General features: G+C 46.4%; 1 protein-coding gene across 1 annotated transcript in view; it reads left to right on the top strand.

The window, feature by feature from the left end:
• The first annotated feature begins 7,403 nt into the window (after positions 1-7,403).
• Positions 7,404-19,257, top strand: part of LOC115104101 (synaptic vesicle membrane protein VAT-1 homolog) — a 40,305-nt gene continuing 28,451 nt past the window's right edge. Inside the window, exons 1-2 of the mRNA XM_029625320.2 lie at positions 7,404-7,899; positions 15,162-15,369. Of these exons, the coding sequence (XP_029481180.1) occupies positions 7,480-7,899; positions 15,162-15,369 (628 nt within the window). The 5' untranslated portion in view covers positions 7,404-7,479. The remainder of the gene's footprint in view (positions 7,900-15,161; positions 15,370-19,257) is intronic.

Raw genomic sequence — 19,257 nt, 5'->3', positions numbered from 1 at the left:
GTAAAGCAATAGCATCTACTAGACATATACTGTATACAGTGCATTTTACTAAACACAATTCATCATGTATTACAATAAAGGTCCATTTGTGGTGTGTGTATTTTAATTGTTTTATCAATGTACGCCCACCTGCACGTCATCACGAGGCACATCTGGACTCCATTACCTCACGTATTACCTCCCCTATATCTGGCACTCCCTTAGGTTCTTTCCCCAGTCAGTATTGTTCCTGTGTTTATGCGTAAACGGTACTGTTATGTTGTCTCGTTCCATGTTTGTTGTTTTATTCAAAGTTGCACCTGCTTCTTGACACTCAGTGTCTCCGTTACATAGGTCTGACTCCAACAACGGAAGCAGCAGGAAAACAGAATATCTCCCAGGCGGTCTACGAGCAGGGATACCTTCTACGTCAACACCATGACCAGCTGGTACAACTGGGGATGGCTATGGAAGAGGTTCTTTGTAGTGTGCAAGGTCTCGAACATACCCAGGAGGTGTTGCCGTCAACTAGCGGAGGACACTCTACAAGCCAGTCGACCCAGCGTGCCAGCACAACAGCCCGTGCCAGCACAACAGGTCAGCAACGCCCATTTGTCCCTCCCGGGTAAATATGACGGCACCCAATCTAAATTCCGTGGCTTCCTACTTCAGTGCTCCCTCTACTTTACGCACCAGATGGGAGCCCCCACCACCGAGAGGTCCAAGGTTGCCACTGTTATTTCTCTGCTGACTGGGCGGGCATTGGAATGGGCCAAGGACGCCTGGGAGAGGAGAGGAGAAGTTAGATTCATATGAGGGGTTCATGGCTCTGTTCAAATGTATATTCGATCATCCCCCAGAGGGCAGAGAGGGGGAAGAGTGCCTACTCCAATTACGGCAGGGGGACCAGACGGGCGCTGAGTACCTTCCGGACAGTAGCAGCATCCAGCGAATGGAACGAGCCGGCGCCTCGTACGGTATTCAGAAGATGTCTGTGAGAGGAGGTCCAGACAGAATTGGCCTGTCGAGATGACAACCTCTCCTTGGACGCACTCATTGCGAGGGCCATCCGTCTGGATAACCTACTTCGGGAACGTAAATACTCTCATCGCTTCTCTCCCTCCCTCAGTGAACACTCTAGGTTAGAGACTGAACCCTTGTAGGTAGGGGTCACATGCCTCCCCGCGGCAGAGCGACACAGACAGAGACAGTTGTGGCTCTGTCTGTGTTGGGGTCATGGGCACTTCCTAATCCGGGATCCACAAGAGCAGAGAGACGGTCACGTGATCTTCCACCACCTGGGGCAAGAGTGAGCATTCCATCTTCATCACTTTCTGCTAAACTATTTTTGGTGTCCATCACACTAGTTGACTGTCCCTCATGTACTGTGTCTGTGTTAGTGGATTCCGCTGCCGCAGGGAACTTTATTGACCAGACCCTTGCCTCCTCTCTTAACATCATCTCAGACCCGATAATCGGCCATTAGGATCCGGAACCATCACACACATCACCTAACCACTCACCCTCACCATGGAGTCCATTCATCAGGAGAACATCCCCTTCTTCATCGCCAGTGCACCAGTTCACAATATCATCCTTAGCCTCCCTTGGCTTCAATGCCATAATCTCACCATCTCATGGTCGAGGATGAGAATCACAGACTGGTCACCCAATTGCCGGAGGACCTGCTTCCCCATCCCCTGTGGGTGGCTGAGACCCAGGCCATGGAGGATTACATCCAAGAGGCGCTCCAACAAGGTTTCATCCGCACGTCCACTTCTCCTGCATCGGCTGGTTTATTCTTCATGGCCAAGAAGGATGGAGGGTTACGTCCATGTATTGATTACAGAGGACTCAATGAAATCACCATAAAAATCACCACGTTACCCTCTCCCGTTGGTGCCGGTAGCCATCGGACAGCTCCGCGGGCCCGGTTCTTTACCTAACTGGACCTGCGGAGTGCATACAATCTCATCCGCATCCGGCAGGGGGATGAATGGAAGATTGCCTTTGTCACAATGTCTGGCCACTACGAGTACTTGGTGATGCCATTTGACTTAGCCAATGCTCCATCAGTGTTCCAGGCATTCGTTAATGAGGTGTACATGCTCGGATGCCAGGTGGTCGTGTATATCGATGACATCCTGGTCTACTCGGCTACCCTGGAGGATCACATCGCTCACGTTCAAGCAGTCCTGGAACGCTTCCTGGCTAACCACCTGTTCGTCAAGGCTGAGAAGTGCCAATTTCATCAGACGGCTGTCTCCTTCTTAGGCTACCAAATCAGCCCGCAGGGAGTGAGGATGCATGACAAGAAGGTAGATGTGGTCAGGTCATGGCCAGTCCCAACCACCATAAAGGGGTTACAAGGATTTTTGGGGTTTGCCAACTTCTACCTCCATTTCATCAGGAACTTCAGCTCCGTCGCCGCCACTCTCACCTCTGGTGGGTGTGGAGCCCAGCAGCCGACGATGCCTTCCGGTTAGTCAAGGGATGCTTCAGCTGCGCCCCAGTGCTCAAACACCCAGAACTCATTATCTACTTTGTGGTAGAGGTAGACGCTTCAGAGGTGGGTGTGGGGGCAGTTCTGTCTCAACGACAGGGTAATCCACAGAAATTGTATCCGTGTGTACATTACTCTAACACGAAACCCAAATTGGCTGCGTGCGTACGCCATCGTGCATAAATGTATTTTGTCCCCCTACACCAAACGCGATCACGACACGCAGGTTAAAATATCAAAACAAACTCTGAACCAATGACATTAATTTGGGGACAGGTCGAAAAGCATGAAACATTTATGGCAATTTAGCTTGCACTTGCTAGCTAATTTGTCCTATTTAGCTAGCTTGCTGTTGCTAGCTATTTTGTCCTGGAATATAAACATTAGGTTGTTATTTTACCTGAAATGCAGAAGGTCCTCTACTCCAACAATTAATCCACACATAAAAACGATCAACCGAATTGTTTCTAGTCATCTCTCCTCCTTCCAGGCTTTTTCATTGTTTAATTTATATGGTGATTGGCATTTAAACTTTCATATTATTACCACGACAACCGGCAACAGTTCGTCTTTCAATCACCGGCGTGGGTATAACCAATGAGGAGATGGTACGTGGGTACCTGCTTCTATAAACCAATGAGGAGATGAGAGAGGCAAGACTTGCGGCGCGATCTGCATCAGAAATAGGATTGATTCTATTTTAGCCCTTGGCAACGCAGACGCTCGTTGACACGCGCGAGCAGTGTGGGTGCAATAATTGAATAACGTAGATTTCTAAATTTATTTTGCAACGCTCGCACACGCGACTCGAGCGGTGTGGTCAGCCTATTAGAAGCTGTCCCCTGCAGAGAGGAATTACGATGTCGGTGATCGAGAGCTCCTGGTGGTGAAGTTGGCATTAGAGGAGTGGAGACACAGGCTGGAGGGCGCCAAGGAACCATTAAACATCCTCAGCGACCATCGGAACCTGGAGTACACACAGGAAGGGGGCTGAATCCGCACCAGGAAAGGTTTGACTTCATGTTGACCTATCACCCAGGCTAAAAAAACACCAAAGCCGATGCCCTGTCCCATCACGATTCGGGAGAGGGTCCTGTACAGAATGCACCTATAATCCCATCCTCCCGAGTTGTAGTTCCTGTGGACAGGGACATAGATGTGGACATTCGCCAGGCACTGGAGAGGGAGCCCGCACTCACTACCTGTCCTCCCGAGTCTACGTTCCCACGGGGATAAGGGATCGGCTGCTGACCTGGGCACACACAGCTGTCGGCGCTGGGCATCCAGGTATTTCTCGCACTACCCAATCCATCTCTGAGAAGTACTTGTGGCCCACCTTGGTGCAGGACGTCACTTGTTGTGTCAACTCCTGTCCGTATGTGCCCAAACCAAATCCCCCTGGAATGCTCCAGCAGGGAAGCTTCTTCCCCTTCCCGTGCCTGAGCGTCCCTGGTCCCATCTATCCATTGACTTTGCTACTGATCTCCCCTTCTCTGACAGTTTCACCACCATTTTTGTGGTTGTGGATAGATTTTCAATATCCTTGTGGCCCTCTGTCTGGTCTTCCTACTGCTCTCCAGGTTGCTGAGGCACTATTCCAGCAGGTCTTCCGGAATTATTTGGGGAACCTCCCACTCCGCCAGCCCTAAAAGAAGCTGAGCCTCCGATTTGTGGGGACGTTCAAAGTTCTCTGGAGGGTCAATGAGGTGGCGTATGGTAGTCACTGGGAAACTGTAACCTACGTATATCTCACTGTCTTTTCATGTCTCCCTTCTCAGGCCAGTGGTTCCTGGTCCCATAGCTGTCCCCCACGACACACATCCACCCCCCTGGACATCGAGTGGGGGTCCGGCCTATGGCATCAGATCTCTACTGGACTCCCGACGTCATGGGGGTCGGCTCCAGTACCTGGTGGACTGGGAGTGGTATGGCCCAGAGAAGCTGTGTTGGGTTCTGATGGAGGACATTCTGGATCCCAATATCATCTGCGATTTCCACCTTCACCACCCAGACCGGCCCACTCCTCATCCTAGGGGCCGTCCCTCTGGTCGGGGGCCGTCCCTCTGTTGTCTCGTTCCATCTTTGTTGTTTTATTAAACGTTGCACATGCTTCTTGACGGTCAGCGTCTCCGTTACAGACTCTAGTGTCGGATTACATCACATAGCCACTGCCACTGAAGGCTGGAAAGTTCCACCTATATCCCCCTTATTTCATTTGCTGAAAGGCCTGTCACTTCTTGGCAGAAAAATACGCGCAAAGACACTGTCAAACGAAGCCCATCACTGGAAATCTATCCGCATCCACATAAACTAGTCCCGGCATCGTTCTTTGACGAACACACAAGGTTGAATATTGAATTCAATAGAAGAAAACATAGAGAGAAGGAGACTGCCCATTCCTTAATGTAGCCATTGGCTGTATTATACAATCAAAACATGAAGGAACTGGCAGTCTCTCTCGCTCTCTTTCTCTCTCTGTTTTCTTCTATTGAATTATATGTAGCCTAATATTTAAACACGAAGCTAAGTGAGTAGGGGGAACCCTTGACATGCTCTAATTTGAAATATGTAGTCAGGCTGTTATAAGGTATTATGATTTTCTCTTTGTTTATTCATTCACATCTATGATGGGTAACACTTTATTTTAAGGGTCCATAATAAACCATTTATTACCATTACCATTCTCACAAGAGATGGGCATGCCATTGGTAGACATTCCTGCAGTACCTGGTAAAACAACAAGCGCACAACACAGGATGTTAAAAAATATATATACTGTATACATGTGCGAATAACTACCTTACTAATATTTACAAAGGGGGGGAAGTCATGGTTAATAAATGGTGAGAAAGCGTTTTGTTAATGCCTTATCAATGATTTATTATGGACTCTTAATTAAAATAAAGTGTTACCGAGCACAGAACAGACAGCTCAGCAGCTGATGCAGCAGTCAAGTGTAGTGGACATTGGGAGAAGAGAGAGACAGAGAGAGAGAGGGAGACATGTACTGCCAGTTTATTGATGTTTTCTCTCTATATAATATACAGTGCATTCGGAAAGTATTCAGACCCCTTGAATTTTTCCACATTTTGTTATGTTACAGCCTTATTCTGAAATGTTTTTTTTTAACCTTATCAATCTACACACAATATGCCATAATGACAAAGCAAAAACAGGTTTTTAGAAATGTTTGCAAATGTATTAAAAATTAAAAATAACTTAAATATGACATTTACATAAGTATTGAGACCCTTTACTCAGTACTTTGTTGAAGCACCTTTGGCAATGATTACAGCCTCTTCTTGAGTATGACGCTACAAGCTTGGCACACCTGTAATTGGGGTGTTTCCCCCATTCTTCTCTGCAGATCCTCTCAAGCTCTGTCAGACTGGACGGATGGGGAGCTTTGCTACACAGATATTTTCAGGTCTCTCCAGAGATGTTCGTTCGGGTTCAAGTCCAGGCTTTTGCTAGGCCACTCCAGGACATTCAGAGACAACAGCGTTGTCTTGGCTGTGTGCTTAGGGTCGTTGTGCCATTGGAAGGTGAACGTTCCCCCGCAGTCTGAGGTCCTGCGCACCCTGGAGTAGGTTTTCATCAAGAATCTCTCTGTACTTTGCTCCATTCATCTTTTCCTGACTAGTTTCCCAGTCCCTGCCGCTGAAAAACACCCCCACAGCATGATGCTACCACAACCACTGTAGGGATGGTGCCAGGTTTCCTCCAGACTTGACGCTTGGCATTCAGGCCAAAGAGTTCAATCTTGGTTTCATCAGACCACATAATCTTGTTTCTCATGGTCTGAGAATCCTTTAAGTGCCAACAGCAGGCGAGTTGTCATGTGCCTTTTACAGAAGAGTGGCTTCTGTCTGGCCACTCTGCAATAAAGGCCTGATCAGTGGAGTGCTGCAGAGGTGGTTGTCCTTCTGGAAGGTTCTCCCATCACCACAGAGGAACTCGAGACCTCTGTCAGAGAAACCATTGGGTTTTTGGTCACCTCCCTGACCAAGGCCCTTCTCTTCCGATTGGTCAGTCTTGGTGTTTCTTGGGGATCTTCGATGCTGCAGAAATGTTTTGGTACCCTTCCCCAGATCTGCGCCTCGACACAATCCTGTCTCTGAGCTCTACGGACAATTCCTTCCACCTCACAGATTGTTTTTTTCTCTGACATACACTGTCAACTGTGGGACCTCATATAGACAGGTTGTGTGCCTTTCCAAGTCATGTCCAATCAATTCAATTGACCACCGGTGGACTCCCATCAAGTTGTAGAAACATATCAAGGATGATCAACGGAAACAGGATGCACCTGAGCCTCAATTTCGATTCTCATAGCAAAGGCTCTGAATACTTATGTGAATAAGGTATTTAAAAATATATATATATATACATTTGCAAACATTTATAAAAACTTGTTTGTGCTTCGTCATTATGGGTTATGGTGTGTAGATAAATTAGGAAAACAATGTACACAAGGAGAAGCAAAGACAGACAGAGTGACAACAGAGGAGAACAAGAAGCACATACACAGACAGACAGTCGGGGGGGGGGGGATGCCAGTGCTGAATTTATGTCCCAGCCCGTCCCTGGCTATGCCGAAATGTATATAGGCGGACACAGTCAGTTTCTCTATAAAATCCACTTCTCGTTCCTCATCCTCAGTCACTCCGCTCTCCGGGTTTTCTAGCTTGCCTCCTTCTCGTCCAACTCACACACACTGTCAGAGCGCGGAGTTGACAACCTCTGTCCACTTTAGCCGTTGCGAGGCAGCCTGCTCTTTCCTCAGCTGAATCTCTCATTGACTCGGGTCTGTGTCCTCATGCAAGGCTGCTGAAGAAGCTCTGAGAATCAGGTTTTTTCTTCTCTCTTTTGCTCCTGAATCCCTCAGATCGGACTCATCAACGCTTCATTACAGCAAAGCTCCTAAAGACAAGAGAATACAAAATAAGTGAACGTTTAATTTAAAGACTTGTCACTGCCTACTAATACTCTTCACAATGTCTGGCGATGATGCACCTGCTCAGCAGCAAAACGCCGAGGAAACAAAGCAAGAGAATGAACCCAGCGACGAGCCGAAAGCTGAGTCTAAACCGGAGTCACCGCCAGTCAGTTCAACCGAGGCGGCAGCCACACCGGCGGCAACCGAGAAGGTCCCCGAGGAAGAGCAGTTTACCTACCGCTCCCTGGTCCTTTCCGGCTACGGGGGCTATGATAAGGTGAAACTGCAGGTGAAGAAGGGGAAGCCGGCACTCAAGGCCGGAGAAGTCATGGTGCGGGTCAAGGCATGCGGGCTGAACTTTGCCGACCTGCTGGCCCGGCAGGGTCTGTACGACCGCCTGCCGTCCCCGCCTGTCACGCCGGGGATGGAATGCTCCGGGGAAATCGAGGCTGTGGGAGAAGAGGTGACGGATAGAAAAGTAAGCGCGCCGCATCCTCTCCGCTCTCTCCTCTCCATCTCTCTCATTTCACCTGCTTCTGAAGCCACTGTCCTGGAAATGATTTAGCCTAGTCGTACGATTGCCTAGTAAACCTGACCATTTGACAATTTCCATGACCAATAATATGTTGTCGGCTACTTTGTTCCAAAGAAAGCACATTTGGTTAACTCATTTCTTGAGATATTTGGGTTCATATCAGGATGCTGTTTGATTTAGGGCGTGTCAGTCTTTGCTGTTTTGAACTGACAATTCCGTCTCACATGTGTTCATGTTAGTCATCTATTACCAGCATCACCATCATCATCACCACATTCAACACTAAAAGCCCAGGCCAATACATTTGAATATTAATGTTATCTGATTTCAAAATAAGACGGTCTATTTGTCCAAAGTCTCAAAACGACCAGAGAGTTGGAACAATGATAGCTCACAAGAATAATGTAGTCTAATTTCCCTCCTAATGCTTTGGAGGGTTATTGCTCACCCAGTCACTGGTGCGTAAATGGAGAGCACTGGAGTACTCACTCAATCTTCTGAGTGGAAATTTACAAGTCGAGCAGTGCATTTCTTTTTTTTATTCTTCCAGCAAAGGACGCAATTGTTTAATTGGCAGTGAGTTCAATGAAGACAGCGCCCCTCGTCTACCGACAATAAAAATGAGTTGCACCGGAGATTGACAGCTCCAAATTGGGAGTCGCGCCAGCGGCTAGACAGCTACCCTGCTGAAAGGCATGTAGCACTCGGTTCTGTGGATTTGGAGAGATTACAATGCTATCTCTACGTTTAGGTGATAGAAACATCAGGGGGTTGGACGACGCCACCCAGTAGTGACACGGTTGCCTTTGTTACAGAGAGCGACAGTGGCTCACGCACGAAGCGAACTGAAAGGGCGAGGCGCAAGACCATGAGAAGACGAAAATTGAAATGATTTTCGCGATCTTCGTCAACAGACATGTCTTTGGGAAAGTCACAAATCACCAACCATTCAATCTTGTGATTTTTTTTATTGATTTGAAATTAATGTTGCTATATTCTGCATAAAACGCTCATCTGTTTTTAGGGTATACACGGAGCATACCAAACATTAGGAACACGTACATAATATTGAGTTGCACCCCCCCTTTGCCCTCAGCACAGCCTCAATTCGTGGAGGCATAGATAATGCAAGGTGTGGAATGGGTTCCACAGGGATGCTGGTCCATGTTGACTCCAATGCTTTCCGCAGTTATGTCAAGGTGGCTGGATGTACTTTGGGTGGTGGACCATTCTTGATACACACGGGAAACGTTTGAGCATGAAATACACTGGAGAGTTGCAGTTCTTGCCATAAACCAGTGCGCCTGGCACAGACTATCATACCGGTTCATAGGCACTTAAATGTTTTGTCTTGCCCATTCACCCTCTGAATGTCACACATACACAATCCATGTCTCAATGGTCTCAAGGCTTAAAAAACCTTCTCCAACCTGTCTCCCTCCCTTTCATCTACACTGATTCAAGTGGATTTAACAGGTGACATCAATAAGAGATCATATAGCTTTCACCTGGATTCACCTGGTCAGTCTGTGTCATGGAAAGAGCAGGTGTTCTTCATGTTTTGTACACTCAGTGTGTTTCCATACTAAGAATATTTTGAAAGGACTGTATTATTTGTCTTGTCTGCTTATCTATCCTATATCTTCACATAAATCCATTGTCATATAATCAGCATTACCTGTATGATAATGACATCGCCTATGCATGGATCATGCCAGGCTACCTCTCCTTGTTTGAATAGTGTGATGAGTCATGTTTTACTGCCGGTTACATTACTGACTGCATGGCAACGCCAACCACATCCTTTCAATGGCGCTAATAGCAACGTATTGTGCCTAACGACCCTTTAAAACCTGTTACATTTATCACAACATCACCATTTAGACACACAGTAGCCTAGAGATATTGCTGCTATATTATTTGAACCTGAGACCGAACGCCATCACCGATCAAACTCCATGAGAGAACCACAAGGTTCACTCAGCACAAAGGCTTGATGTATATTCAGTGCTATTTTTATAACACCAATCGTATGTTCTGATGCTATAACCCTGTTGTCAACATTTATTGCTCTTAAACAATTGAGGAACCTTTTGTGACAAAACTCATTGACATGAAGGCAAATCAAGTCTAGACTAATTCAAATAAGAACACTCTGCAATTGTTGCATTTGGACCATGTCAACAAGAGCCATTAAAGCACAAAAGACAAGGTGCCAGATCAGTCTAAGTATGCGTCCCAATGGCACCCTATTCTCTGTATAATGCCCAGAGGCCCTGGTCAAAAGTAGTTCACTGCATAGAGGATAGGGTGTCATTTGGGATGTACACTAATACGATCAGTGCACCTCTGTCTCAGCAGGGAGTGGTCATGTCCCTGAAATCCACTGGACCTGAAGATCCGTAGGGATAAGATGAGCATATAGAAGCGTCTATATACCAGAGTTATTGGCTCTGTGTCAGCCTTTGACAGCACATTGGTCCTACAGCACAATAATGGTCCTACAGCATAATATATGATATGACCCATGTCCTATTATATACTTCCCTGGCCTCACTGCACTTTGCTATTCAAGCAGATTGGATTAGAAGGTCACACACAAACGCGCACGCACACACACACACATACACACACACATACACACACACACACGCACGCACGCACGCACGCACGCACGCACGCACGCACACACACACACACACACACACACACACACACACACACACACACAAAACATTCACACACACACTGCATACTACCCCTACCTTCCCCCAACTCCAACTCCCTAAATGAAGAGCCAATCTTTCTAATGGATAGAGAGATCTCTGTGTTTTGGCAGGAGGGAGCTCACAGGGAATGTGCTGACCTTAGTTGCAGTCACTGTTTTTGGGAGGCTTCTGCTCTCTCTCTCTCTCTCTCTCTCTCTCTCTCTCTCTCTCTCTCTCTCTCTCTCTCTCTCTCACAGACTCACAGACACATGCACACATACACACACACTGTCACTGAGTCTGCAGTGACACATTGACTGGAAGTAGGTTAATACTACAGTGACATCACCCCGAATAACTGCACGAGCAGTGCAGGGAAAGGGGAAAGAGCGAGTAAGTGACAAAAAGAGGGAAATATTCCAAGTTGCACTCTATTACTCATGACTGACAATCCTCAATCAGCACTTTTTTTCACTAAACCCTTTCCTTTTTAGAGAGTACAAGTTTTAGCTGAGCTCTGGTAGGACCTGACCCATATGTTCTCAATTATCTCCCTCCGGCCCACATTGTCAGTCTGGTATTTCCTCCGTCCCTCCTACCTCGCTCCGTTCCGTCCCTCTTGTCCTCCTCTTCGCTACAGATGGGAAGCACACTCGCAGCATGCGTTTTGCACCGTCTGTCTTGACAGTCGGCCACAAACAGCAAAGAGAGGAGAGAATCAGACGCCTGGAAACTTGGAGACAAACAGACGTCGTATTTCTAAGTTGTCGTTCTTGGTCCCTCTCGGTTCTGTCAAGTTTTTTTTGAGTGTGTGTGCTTTTGTCAATGTTATAATTAATTAATAAGGCCCGTTGGGGTGTGTTATATGGCCAATATACTACAACTAAGGGCTGTTCTTCTGCATGAGTGTGGAGTGCCTGGACACAGCTCTTAGCTGTGGTATATTGGCCGTAATCCACAATCCCCCGAGGTGCCTTATTGCTATTATAAACTGGTTACCAGCGTAATTAGAGCGGGTAACCAGCTTTTGTCATAACAAAGCTGGTTTGGCATGTTTTGTCATACCGTGGTACATGGTCTGATATACCACAGCTGTCAGCCAATCAGCATTCAGGGCTCAAACCACCCAGTTTATAACAAGCCCTGAATGTTGATTGGATGACTGCCGTGGTATATCAGAGCAAAACGTGAATGACAAAACATTTCTTTTTACTGCTCTATTTACATTGGTAACCAGTTTATAATAGCAATAAGGCACCTTGGGGGTTTGTGATGTGATATATGGCCAATATACCACGGCTAAGGGCTGTGTCCAGGCACTCCGCGTTGTGTCGTGCAGAAGGACAGTCCTTAGCTGTGGAATATTGGCCATATACCACACCTCCTCTGGCCTTATTGCTTAATTATAACACTGACGAAAGCAAACATACTAAAAAAAAACAAAAAAAAACTAAACAGAACCGAGAGGGACCAAGAACGACAACTCAGAAATTGTCATGATCGTCGTTAGAATCATCGGACCAAGGTGCAGCGTGGTATGGTTTCCACATATTTATCTAGTGAAACGCACAGAACAATAAAGACAGAACGAAACGTGAAGTCAAGGAAGTGTCAACAGGCAACTAAACATAAACAAGATCCCACAAACACAGGTGGGCAAAATAACGACTTAAATATGATCCCCAATTAGAGACAACGATTACCAGCTGCCTCTAATTGGGAATCATACAAAACACCAACATCGAAAAGAAACTAGAACACAACATAGACATAGAAATACTAGATCACCCCCTATTCACGCCCTGACCGACTATACCATAGAGAAACAATGGCTCTCTATGGTCAGGGCATGACAGAAATAATGTCTGTTTGTCTCTAAGTTTGTGACTGTGAACAGTTCTAGCCTATCAGTAACAATACTTGCTATTGTAGTACCGTAGTCATGGTAACAGCTGCAACGGTAGAAAGAGCAGGTAGAATGCACAGATTATAGGTCAAACTCAAGGTAGGTTCCATCCGTGAACAGGGCGGGGCCGTGATCCTGACACATAAAATGCTCCATGATTGACCCTCTCAGCCTCACACGGTTCCCACATCAGCAGACGGAAGGGTTTATCATAGTCCAAAACGGTGTTCTAGAATATTGGACCGTTGGCCTTTCAGACTTTGGAAGTTTTAACATGGCTCAAGCAATTTCTCCAACCGTCAACACTTTCAAAAGAATAGAGAAGGCGTGCCGGAGACGCGTTCGCTGGGATTTATGGGCTGTGTGTCAACCGTGGACGGCGGTCTCAGAGCCCTGTAGCTATGTCACAATGGGACGCCTATAATTTGCGCTTAACAATGTTAGACGACAACACTGCTGGCACAACACAGTAGGATGAATACATTGTCCTTTGTCCTTTAGTCTAACCTAGGCCCCATGAGAACATGAAGGTGCCATACGGAGTTCACAGCTACTCATGCGTTTGAGACTAGAATCCATGATCTAACCAATTGGGGGCAAATAGTTGATGAGATCGTCAAACCACATTACCTCCGACTTGTGGGCCACATACCTCCAAACCTGAATCACTAGTTGATAAAGGCCATTGGTGTACAGCAGCTGACTACAAGGCTCTTTGAGAAGCTTCCCCCTCATACACTGTGTGGTGACTTCATTAGAGGCTGGAGAGTCAAGGGGGGAGGACATGAGAGAAGCAGGGGGGGGGGTCACACAGTAACGAGTGCTGTGATAGACAAGTCACAAGGAGGACTTTGACCAAGAGTGTGTTTGAGTGGGACTCTGTTCTGTGTGTCTGTTGTTCTTCTGTTTGCGTGTGTGCATGTGTGTGTGCGTGTGTTCTTCTCGTGTGTGTGTGTGTTTGTGTGTGTGTGACGGCCACTCACATGCCTTACATGGGCACACAATACTTGCCGATGTAGTTGAATGTGAGGGTTGAGTCATCAGTGTGTTTTCTGCTAGGCTCCAACGCCTATTGATCCTACCTGCCATGCTGGAGCTCCAATTAACAGACTGAGGGCAATGAGTTTCACCACAGACACGGGGAGATGGAGATGGGGAGAAGGATGGGCAGAGGGAAAGAAAGAGAGATAAAAAGATGTAAAGATGTAGACTAATAGAAAAGGACCGAAAGAGAGAAAGAGGAAGGACTCAAAACGCATCAGCTTGAGACGGGGATATAAAGGGAGGGAGAGTGAATGAGAGGGAAGAGGGAGATCTCTCTAATTGGAGTGGATAGACAGACAGCGAGGCGCATCGCTCCCTCCAGACCATTAGAGAGGCCCGGGTGGGCGGGAGGATGGTGGGGAGGCTGGGGCGGGAGGAGTGGGTTTGTTCCTAGGAGGAGAGAGCTTGTCTTGTGCTCAACCATGGAGAAGAATCTGGCAGGGCCGCTGATGAGTGGAGAGCGGCCAGGGGAGAAGATGGGATCCATTGTCCTGTCTCACTGATGAGGAAGAGGGGAAACGGGCAACTCCTCGCACAGGGCCCATGGAGGGAGGAGGAGAGAGGGAGGGAGATAGAGAAAGGGAGACAGGAGGAGTGAAGGAGACGGAAAAGAAGAGGGGCTAGGCTGTGCAAGACAGAGAGAGTGAGACAGAGGGCGATGGAGAGAGAGAGAGACAATTAGAAGAGATACTGAAGGAGTGAGAGGGACAGACAGCGAGGAAGAGTGACAGGTTGAGGGAAAGGGAGAGGAGTGGAGCGAGAGAAGGAAGGAGTCAGACGGATGCAGTGGTGGGGTGGAGGAGGGAGGAGGAAGAAAACAGGAAGAATGTTAGAATGCGGTGGTGGGCTCTGTTTCCTGTGTCCCTGGTGTTTCCCTCCCTGATTGGCCAGTCCCTCGGCAGGGGGGGGGGGGGAGTTTACAATGGGGCTCTTCCTCCTGGACAGGCAGGAGAGGGTCGGAGGATCCTGCTGCTCTGTTAAGCCCGAATGGGGACACGTCGCCCAAAATGACAAGCAGGGGAGAGGAGGGGAGGGGGGTTGGGGTGATAAGGAGGGAGGAGATAATTGTCAGAGAGAGAGGTGTAGCAGTGGGGGCTAATGCCATATCATGTTATGTTGTTGACTGTTGTCACAGTGTGTGGTCAGAGTGAATGTGCTAACCTATATAACAAACAACTAATGACAAAATAACTAACCTGACCGCCACAGTCATTTGCATTGTGAACCTTTGATTTGTAAAATTCCCCCCAACAACAAACCACAAAACAGCTGATCCCTTGCTTTCCATCAACATATCCACTTGTAACTTGTGAACTAAATGACATGTCTACAGTAGATACACACTAGTTAGGGTTGCAAAATCCCACTAACTTTACCCACATTCCCAGGTTTCCCCCAAATCCTGTTTGGGTGCAGGATTTCCTGCCTATTCCCTCCTGATTCTGCGAATCTTCCAACCAGGATTCCTGGAAACCTTGGGAATTGTCAGAAATGTACTAGGATATTGCAACCTTATAGTAAACCATGACACTTTCCCGTCCATGCAGGTGGGTGACAAGGTGCTGGTGCTCAACCGCTGTGGGCTGTGGCAGGAGGTGGCCGTGGTGCCCGCTACCCACACGTTCCTCATCCCAGAGGGCATGACTTTTGAGGAGGCCGCCGCCCTCCCCGTCAACTACATCACCGCCTACATGATGCTGTTTGACTTTGGCAACCTGAGGCCCAACCAGAGCATCCTCATTCACTCTGCTGCAGGTAGGAACCAATCACCATAGACACCGTGTAGGTAGGAACCAATGACCATAGACACTGTGTAGGTAGGAACTAAATGCTATCACTGTTATAGGGACAGAACACAAAACAAGGCACAAACCCCATACAATTGAATCATAAGAAACTCATAGAATTAGAATGAGTGACACACTCATTTCTTATTATAAACTGGGTGGTTTGAGCCCTGAATTCTGATTGGCTGAAAGCCATGGTATATCCGACAAAATGTTTAGTTTTACTGCTCTAATTACATTGGTAACCAGTTTATAATAGCAATAAGGCTCCTTGGGTGTTTGTGATATATTGGCCATATATCACAAACACCCAAGGAGCCTTATTGCCATATACCACACCTCCTCGGGCCTTATGCTTAAATATACACCCGCAGGCCAGCAGGGGGGTCTCTGCCATTCCAAGGAACATACAGTACATGCATACAATGTGAATATGAATACATTCATTGGAAAAACACAGTGACAAGTCTTGAATGGTGTATAGTGCTGTCCAGTCCAGGTCAAGAATGTTGTGTACTATGAACACAAGGAAATGCATCAGTCGGATTGTTCCATAGCTCCTGTCTATGATTGTATATTATAACTATGTGAATTATGAGAAGACGTAGTATTGTAGCTACTATGTAAGAGTACTGGAAATACTACTTAAGATCCAACCCTGTGTGTGTCAGTACTGAGTAGAGCAGAGAAGTGGTGAGAGATGGAGGAGCACCTGTCACCTGGCTTTTGGGGGTCAGAGTGCACCGTGTGCGGGTGGAGGAATGGGGGGAACGGGGGAGTGAGGGGGTGTAAAGCACCTGGGTATGGGTGTGTTGAGGTTTTGAGTGTTTTTGAGCGTAAGAGAATGAGTGTCTCAGTTGTGTGTCAAGGACAAGGCCAGCTGGTCAACATGGAAGGCAGTTCTTTTTAAAATTCTTCCTGTGTGTACAGTACATGCATGCGTGCAGCGTGCATCTGTGTATGCAATGTATGTAACTAGTGCATTTTTTGGAGGTAAGGGAGTGCAAAAATATATATTTAAATTAAATAATAATTTCCTCAATCAATGTTTGTACCGACAGATGTAGCCTATCGGAACTCATTGTAGAATAGGCCTAGGCATAAAATGCATCCTCCAATTGCAACTTCTGCCTACTGTATGCCCACACATATTGTCTCAAGAAAATGTTCTATTTGTAATACTCTCAAACACCAAGTTAGGCATACCTCATTTCAAAATAGGAATGATAAAGATAATTCTTCAGGTTTTACCGGGTGAAACATCCAAACTGCATCTGCATCAGTAAAATGCAAATGAATCATTATGGGATCTTGCGAGACATTGATTCTGCTTTGATCCAACTTTACAAAACGAGCATCACTGTGAGAAGTGATAATATCATATTTGTAATAACAACAAGTGATGACCAGGGCTATCAGGCGTAGGCGACATATCTTGATGAGTGCTATTTTAAGTGATTGGAGAGCCCTTCCTGGTGCTGAAAGGACAGTGCCAGAATCGCGCAACGTTGTTAAAGAAGTTGAACCAACTTGTGTTGCTGAAGGACAGCTCTGTCATTCGGCCAGTTCAGGAACAAACAACAATCATTTCCCGTATAACCGAATAGGCCTACGACTACGTGGGATAGCTATTTGTAGGCTATAGCCTAATCTAAATATAATTACACATAGCGTACTATCATTGCACTCTTTTCGAAGAGAGCTTTCGTTGCGAGTAGGCATTTCATTGTATTGCTGTATCATAAATCAACTTTGATTTGATTAGCTTGAACACACGGTTACAGTATACATATTACAGAATAAAAGTCAACAGAGGTGAACTATCAATTCATGGAATTTATTTGCACAGATTAAACATGCTATCAAATCAATTGACAAAGTAGTGAACAGAAATCATTACTGCGTAGAAATTCAGGAAATGTGTTTAAAAACAGCCATAAAATCAAGCTTTTGGTGTCAATAAACTATAACCTATATGCATTATTACCTCCAACTTGGCCCAATTCACATTTACTGTAAGAGTGTATGGTTTCCATCTATTGGTTACACAGACTTTTGGCCTCCCATCCCATTCCCATTCTAACCACCTCATCGCTGGCTTCGTATTCATGTTACCTGATGAAATTGCTGAACAATATGATCTTGTTGCCATCTGATGCACATGCAGATGTCATAAATCAGCACTGCAGAGCTCTCCCAGTACTATGCAGTGCCTTGATTGTATTACTGTTGATGATATCTGGAAATGTGCATGTACATCCTGGCCCACCTACTGTTGCTAGCCCAAATTTTGACGTGTGCTCTGATATCTGCTTCACTGATTTCTCCTCTCATAAAAGCCTGGGTTTTCTGCATGTTACCACTAGAAGCTTATTACCTAAAATGAATCAATGGAAAGTGTGGGTTCACAGCTCCAATCCAGATGTGTTGATCATTACTGAGATGTGGTTAAGGAAAAGTGTTTTGAATACTGATGTTAGCCTTTCTGGTTATAACCTTTTTCGGCAAGACCTTTCAAAGGTGGGGGAGTGGCAATCCTTACCAAGGATCACCTTCAGTGCTCGGGTTGTCTCCACCAAGTCTGTCCCCAAACAATTTGATTAGCTGGTTTTAAGCATTAAACTTTCAAATAGCTCTTTGTTGACTGTTGATGGGTGCTATTGTCCTCCATCAGCACCGGCATGTACCCTACCTGCCCTAAGCTCCCTCCTGGCCCCTTACACTAAATCTGAATTTGTCCTGCTAGGTGACCTAAATGATACTTGGACCTTCTTTTTGATATTTTCAGTGGTATAACAAACACGCCCGCATAAAGAAAATGAGAATTAAAACCAGGTTCAGCCCCTTGTTCAACCTTGACTCCACCTCAAGAATTCTATTTGGCGAAAGGCTCTGCATACGCATACTCAGGCTGACTGGCTCTTGTTCAGGCAAATGAGAAATAAGTGCACTCAGGCTATCCGGAAGGCCAAAGATAGTTACTTTAAGGAGCAGTTCTCTCTCTGTTGGTCTAACCCTAAGAAGTTCTGGAAAACGGTTAAAGACCTGGAGAAATAAACCCTCCTCCTCACAGCTACCCATGTCCCTTAAAGTTGATGATGTGGTTGTTACTGACAAGAAGCACAGGGCTGAGCTCTTTAATCACCACTTCATTAAGTCAGGATTCCTATTTGACTCAGCCCTGCCCCCTTGCCCGTCCAACATGTCCTCATCTCCCACCCCTTCTAATGTGACTATCCCTGATGCTTCTCCCTCTTTCTCCCCTGTCCCGCAACAAAGTTTGTCTCTGCAGGCAGTCACTGAGTCCGAGGTGCTAAAGGGGCTCCTGAAACGTGACCCCCAAAAAACTTCTGGGTCAGACCCTTTCTTCTTTAAGGTTGCTGCCCCTGTCATCGCCAAGCCTTTCTCCAACTTTTTTTGAACCTGTCTCTCCTTTCTGGGGAGGTTCCTATTGCTTGGAAGGCAGCCACGGTTTGTCCTTTATTTAAAGGGGCAGATCAAGCTGATCCTAACTGTTATAGGCCTATTTCTATTTTGCCCTGTTTATCAAAAGTGTTGGAAAAACTTGTCAATAATCAACTGACTGGCTTTCTTGATGTCTATAGTATTCTCTCTGGTATGCAATCTGGTTTCCACTCAGGTTATGGATGTGTCACTGCAACCTTAAAGGTCCTCAATGATCTCACCATTGCCCTTGATTCTAAGCAATGTTGTGCTGCTATTTTTATTGACTTGGCCAAAGCTTTTGATATGGTAGACCATTCCATTCTTGTTGGCCGGCTAAGGAGTATTGGTGTCTCTGAGGGGTCTTTAGCCTGGTTTGCTAACATCCTCTCTCAAAGGTGCAGTGTATAAA

Source organism: Oncorhynchus nerka, linkage group LG21, assembly GCF_034236695.1.
Source record: "Oncorhynchus nerka isolate Pitt River linkage group LG21, Oner_Uvic_2.0, whole genome shotgun sequence".
Lineage (NCBI taxonomy): Eukaryota > Metazoa > Chordata > Actinopteri > Salmoniformes > Salmonidae > Oncorhynchus > Oncorhynchus nerka.
This window is presented reverse-complemented; position numbering and strand designations above follow the sequence as displayed.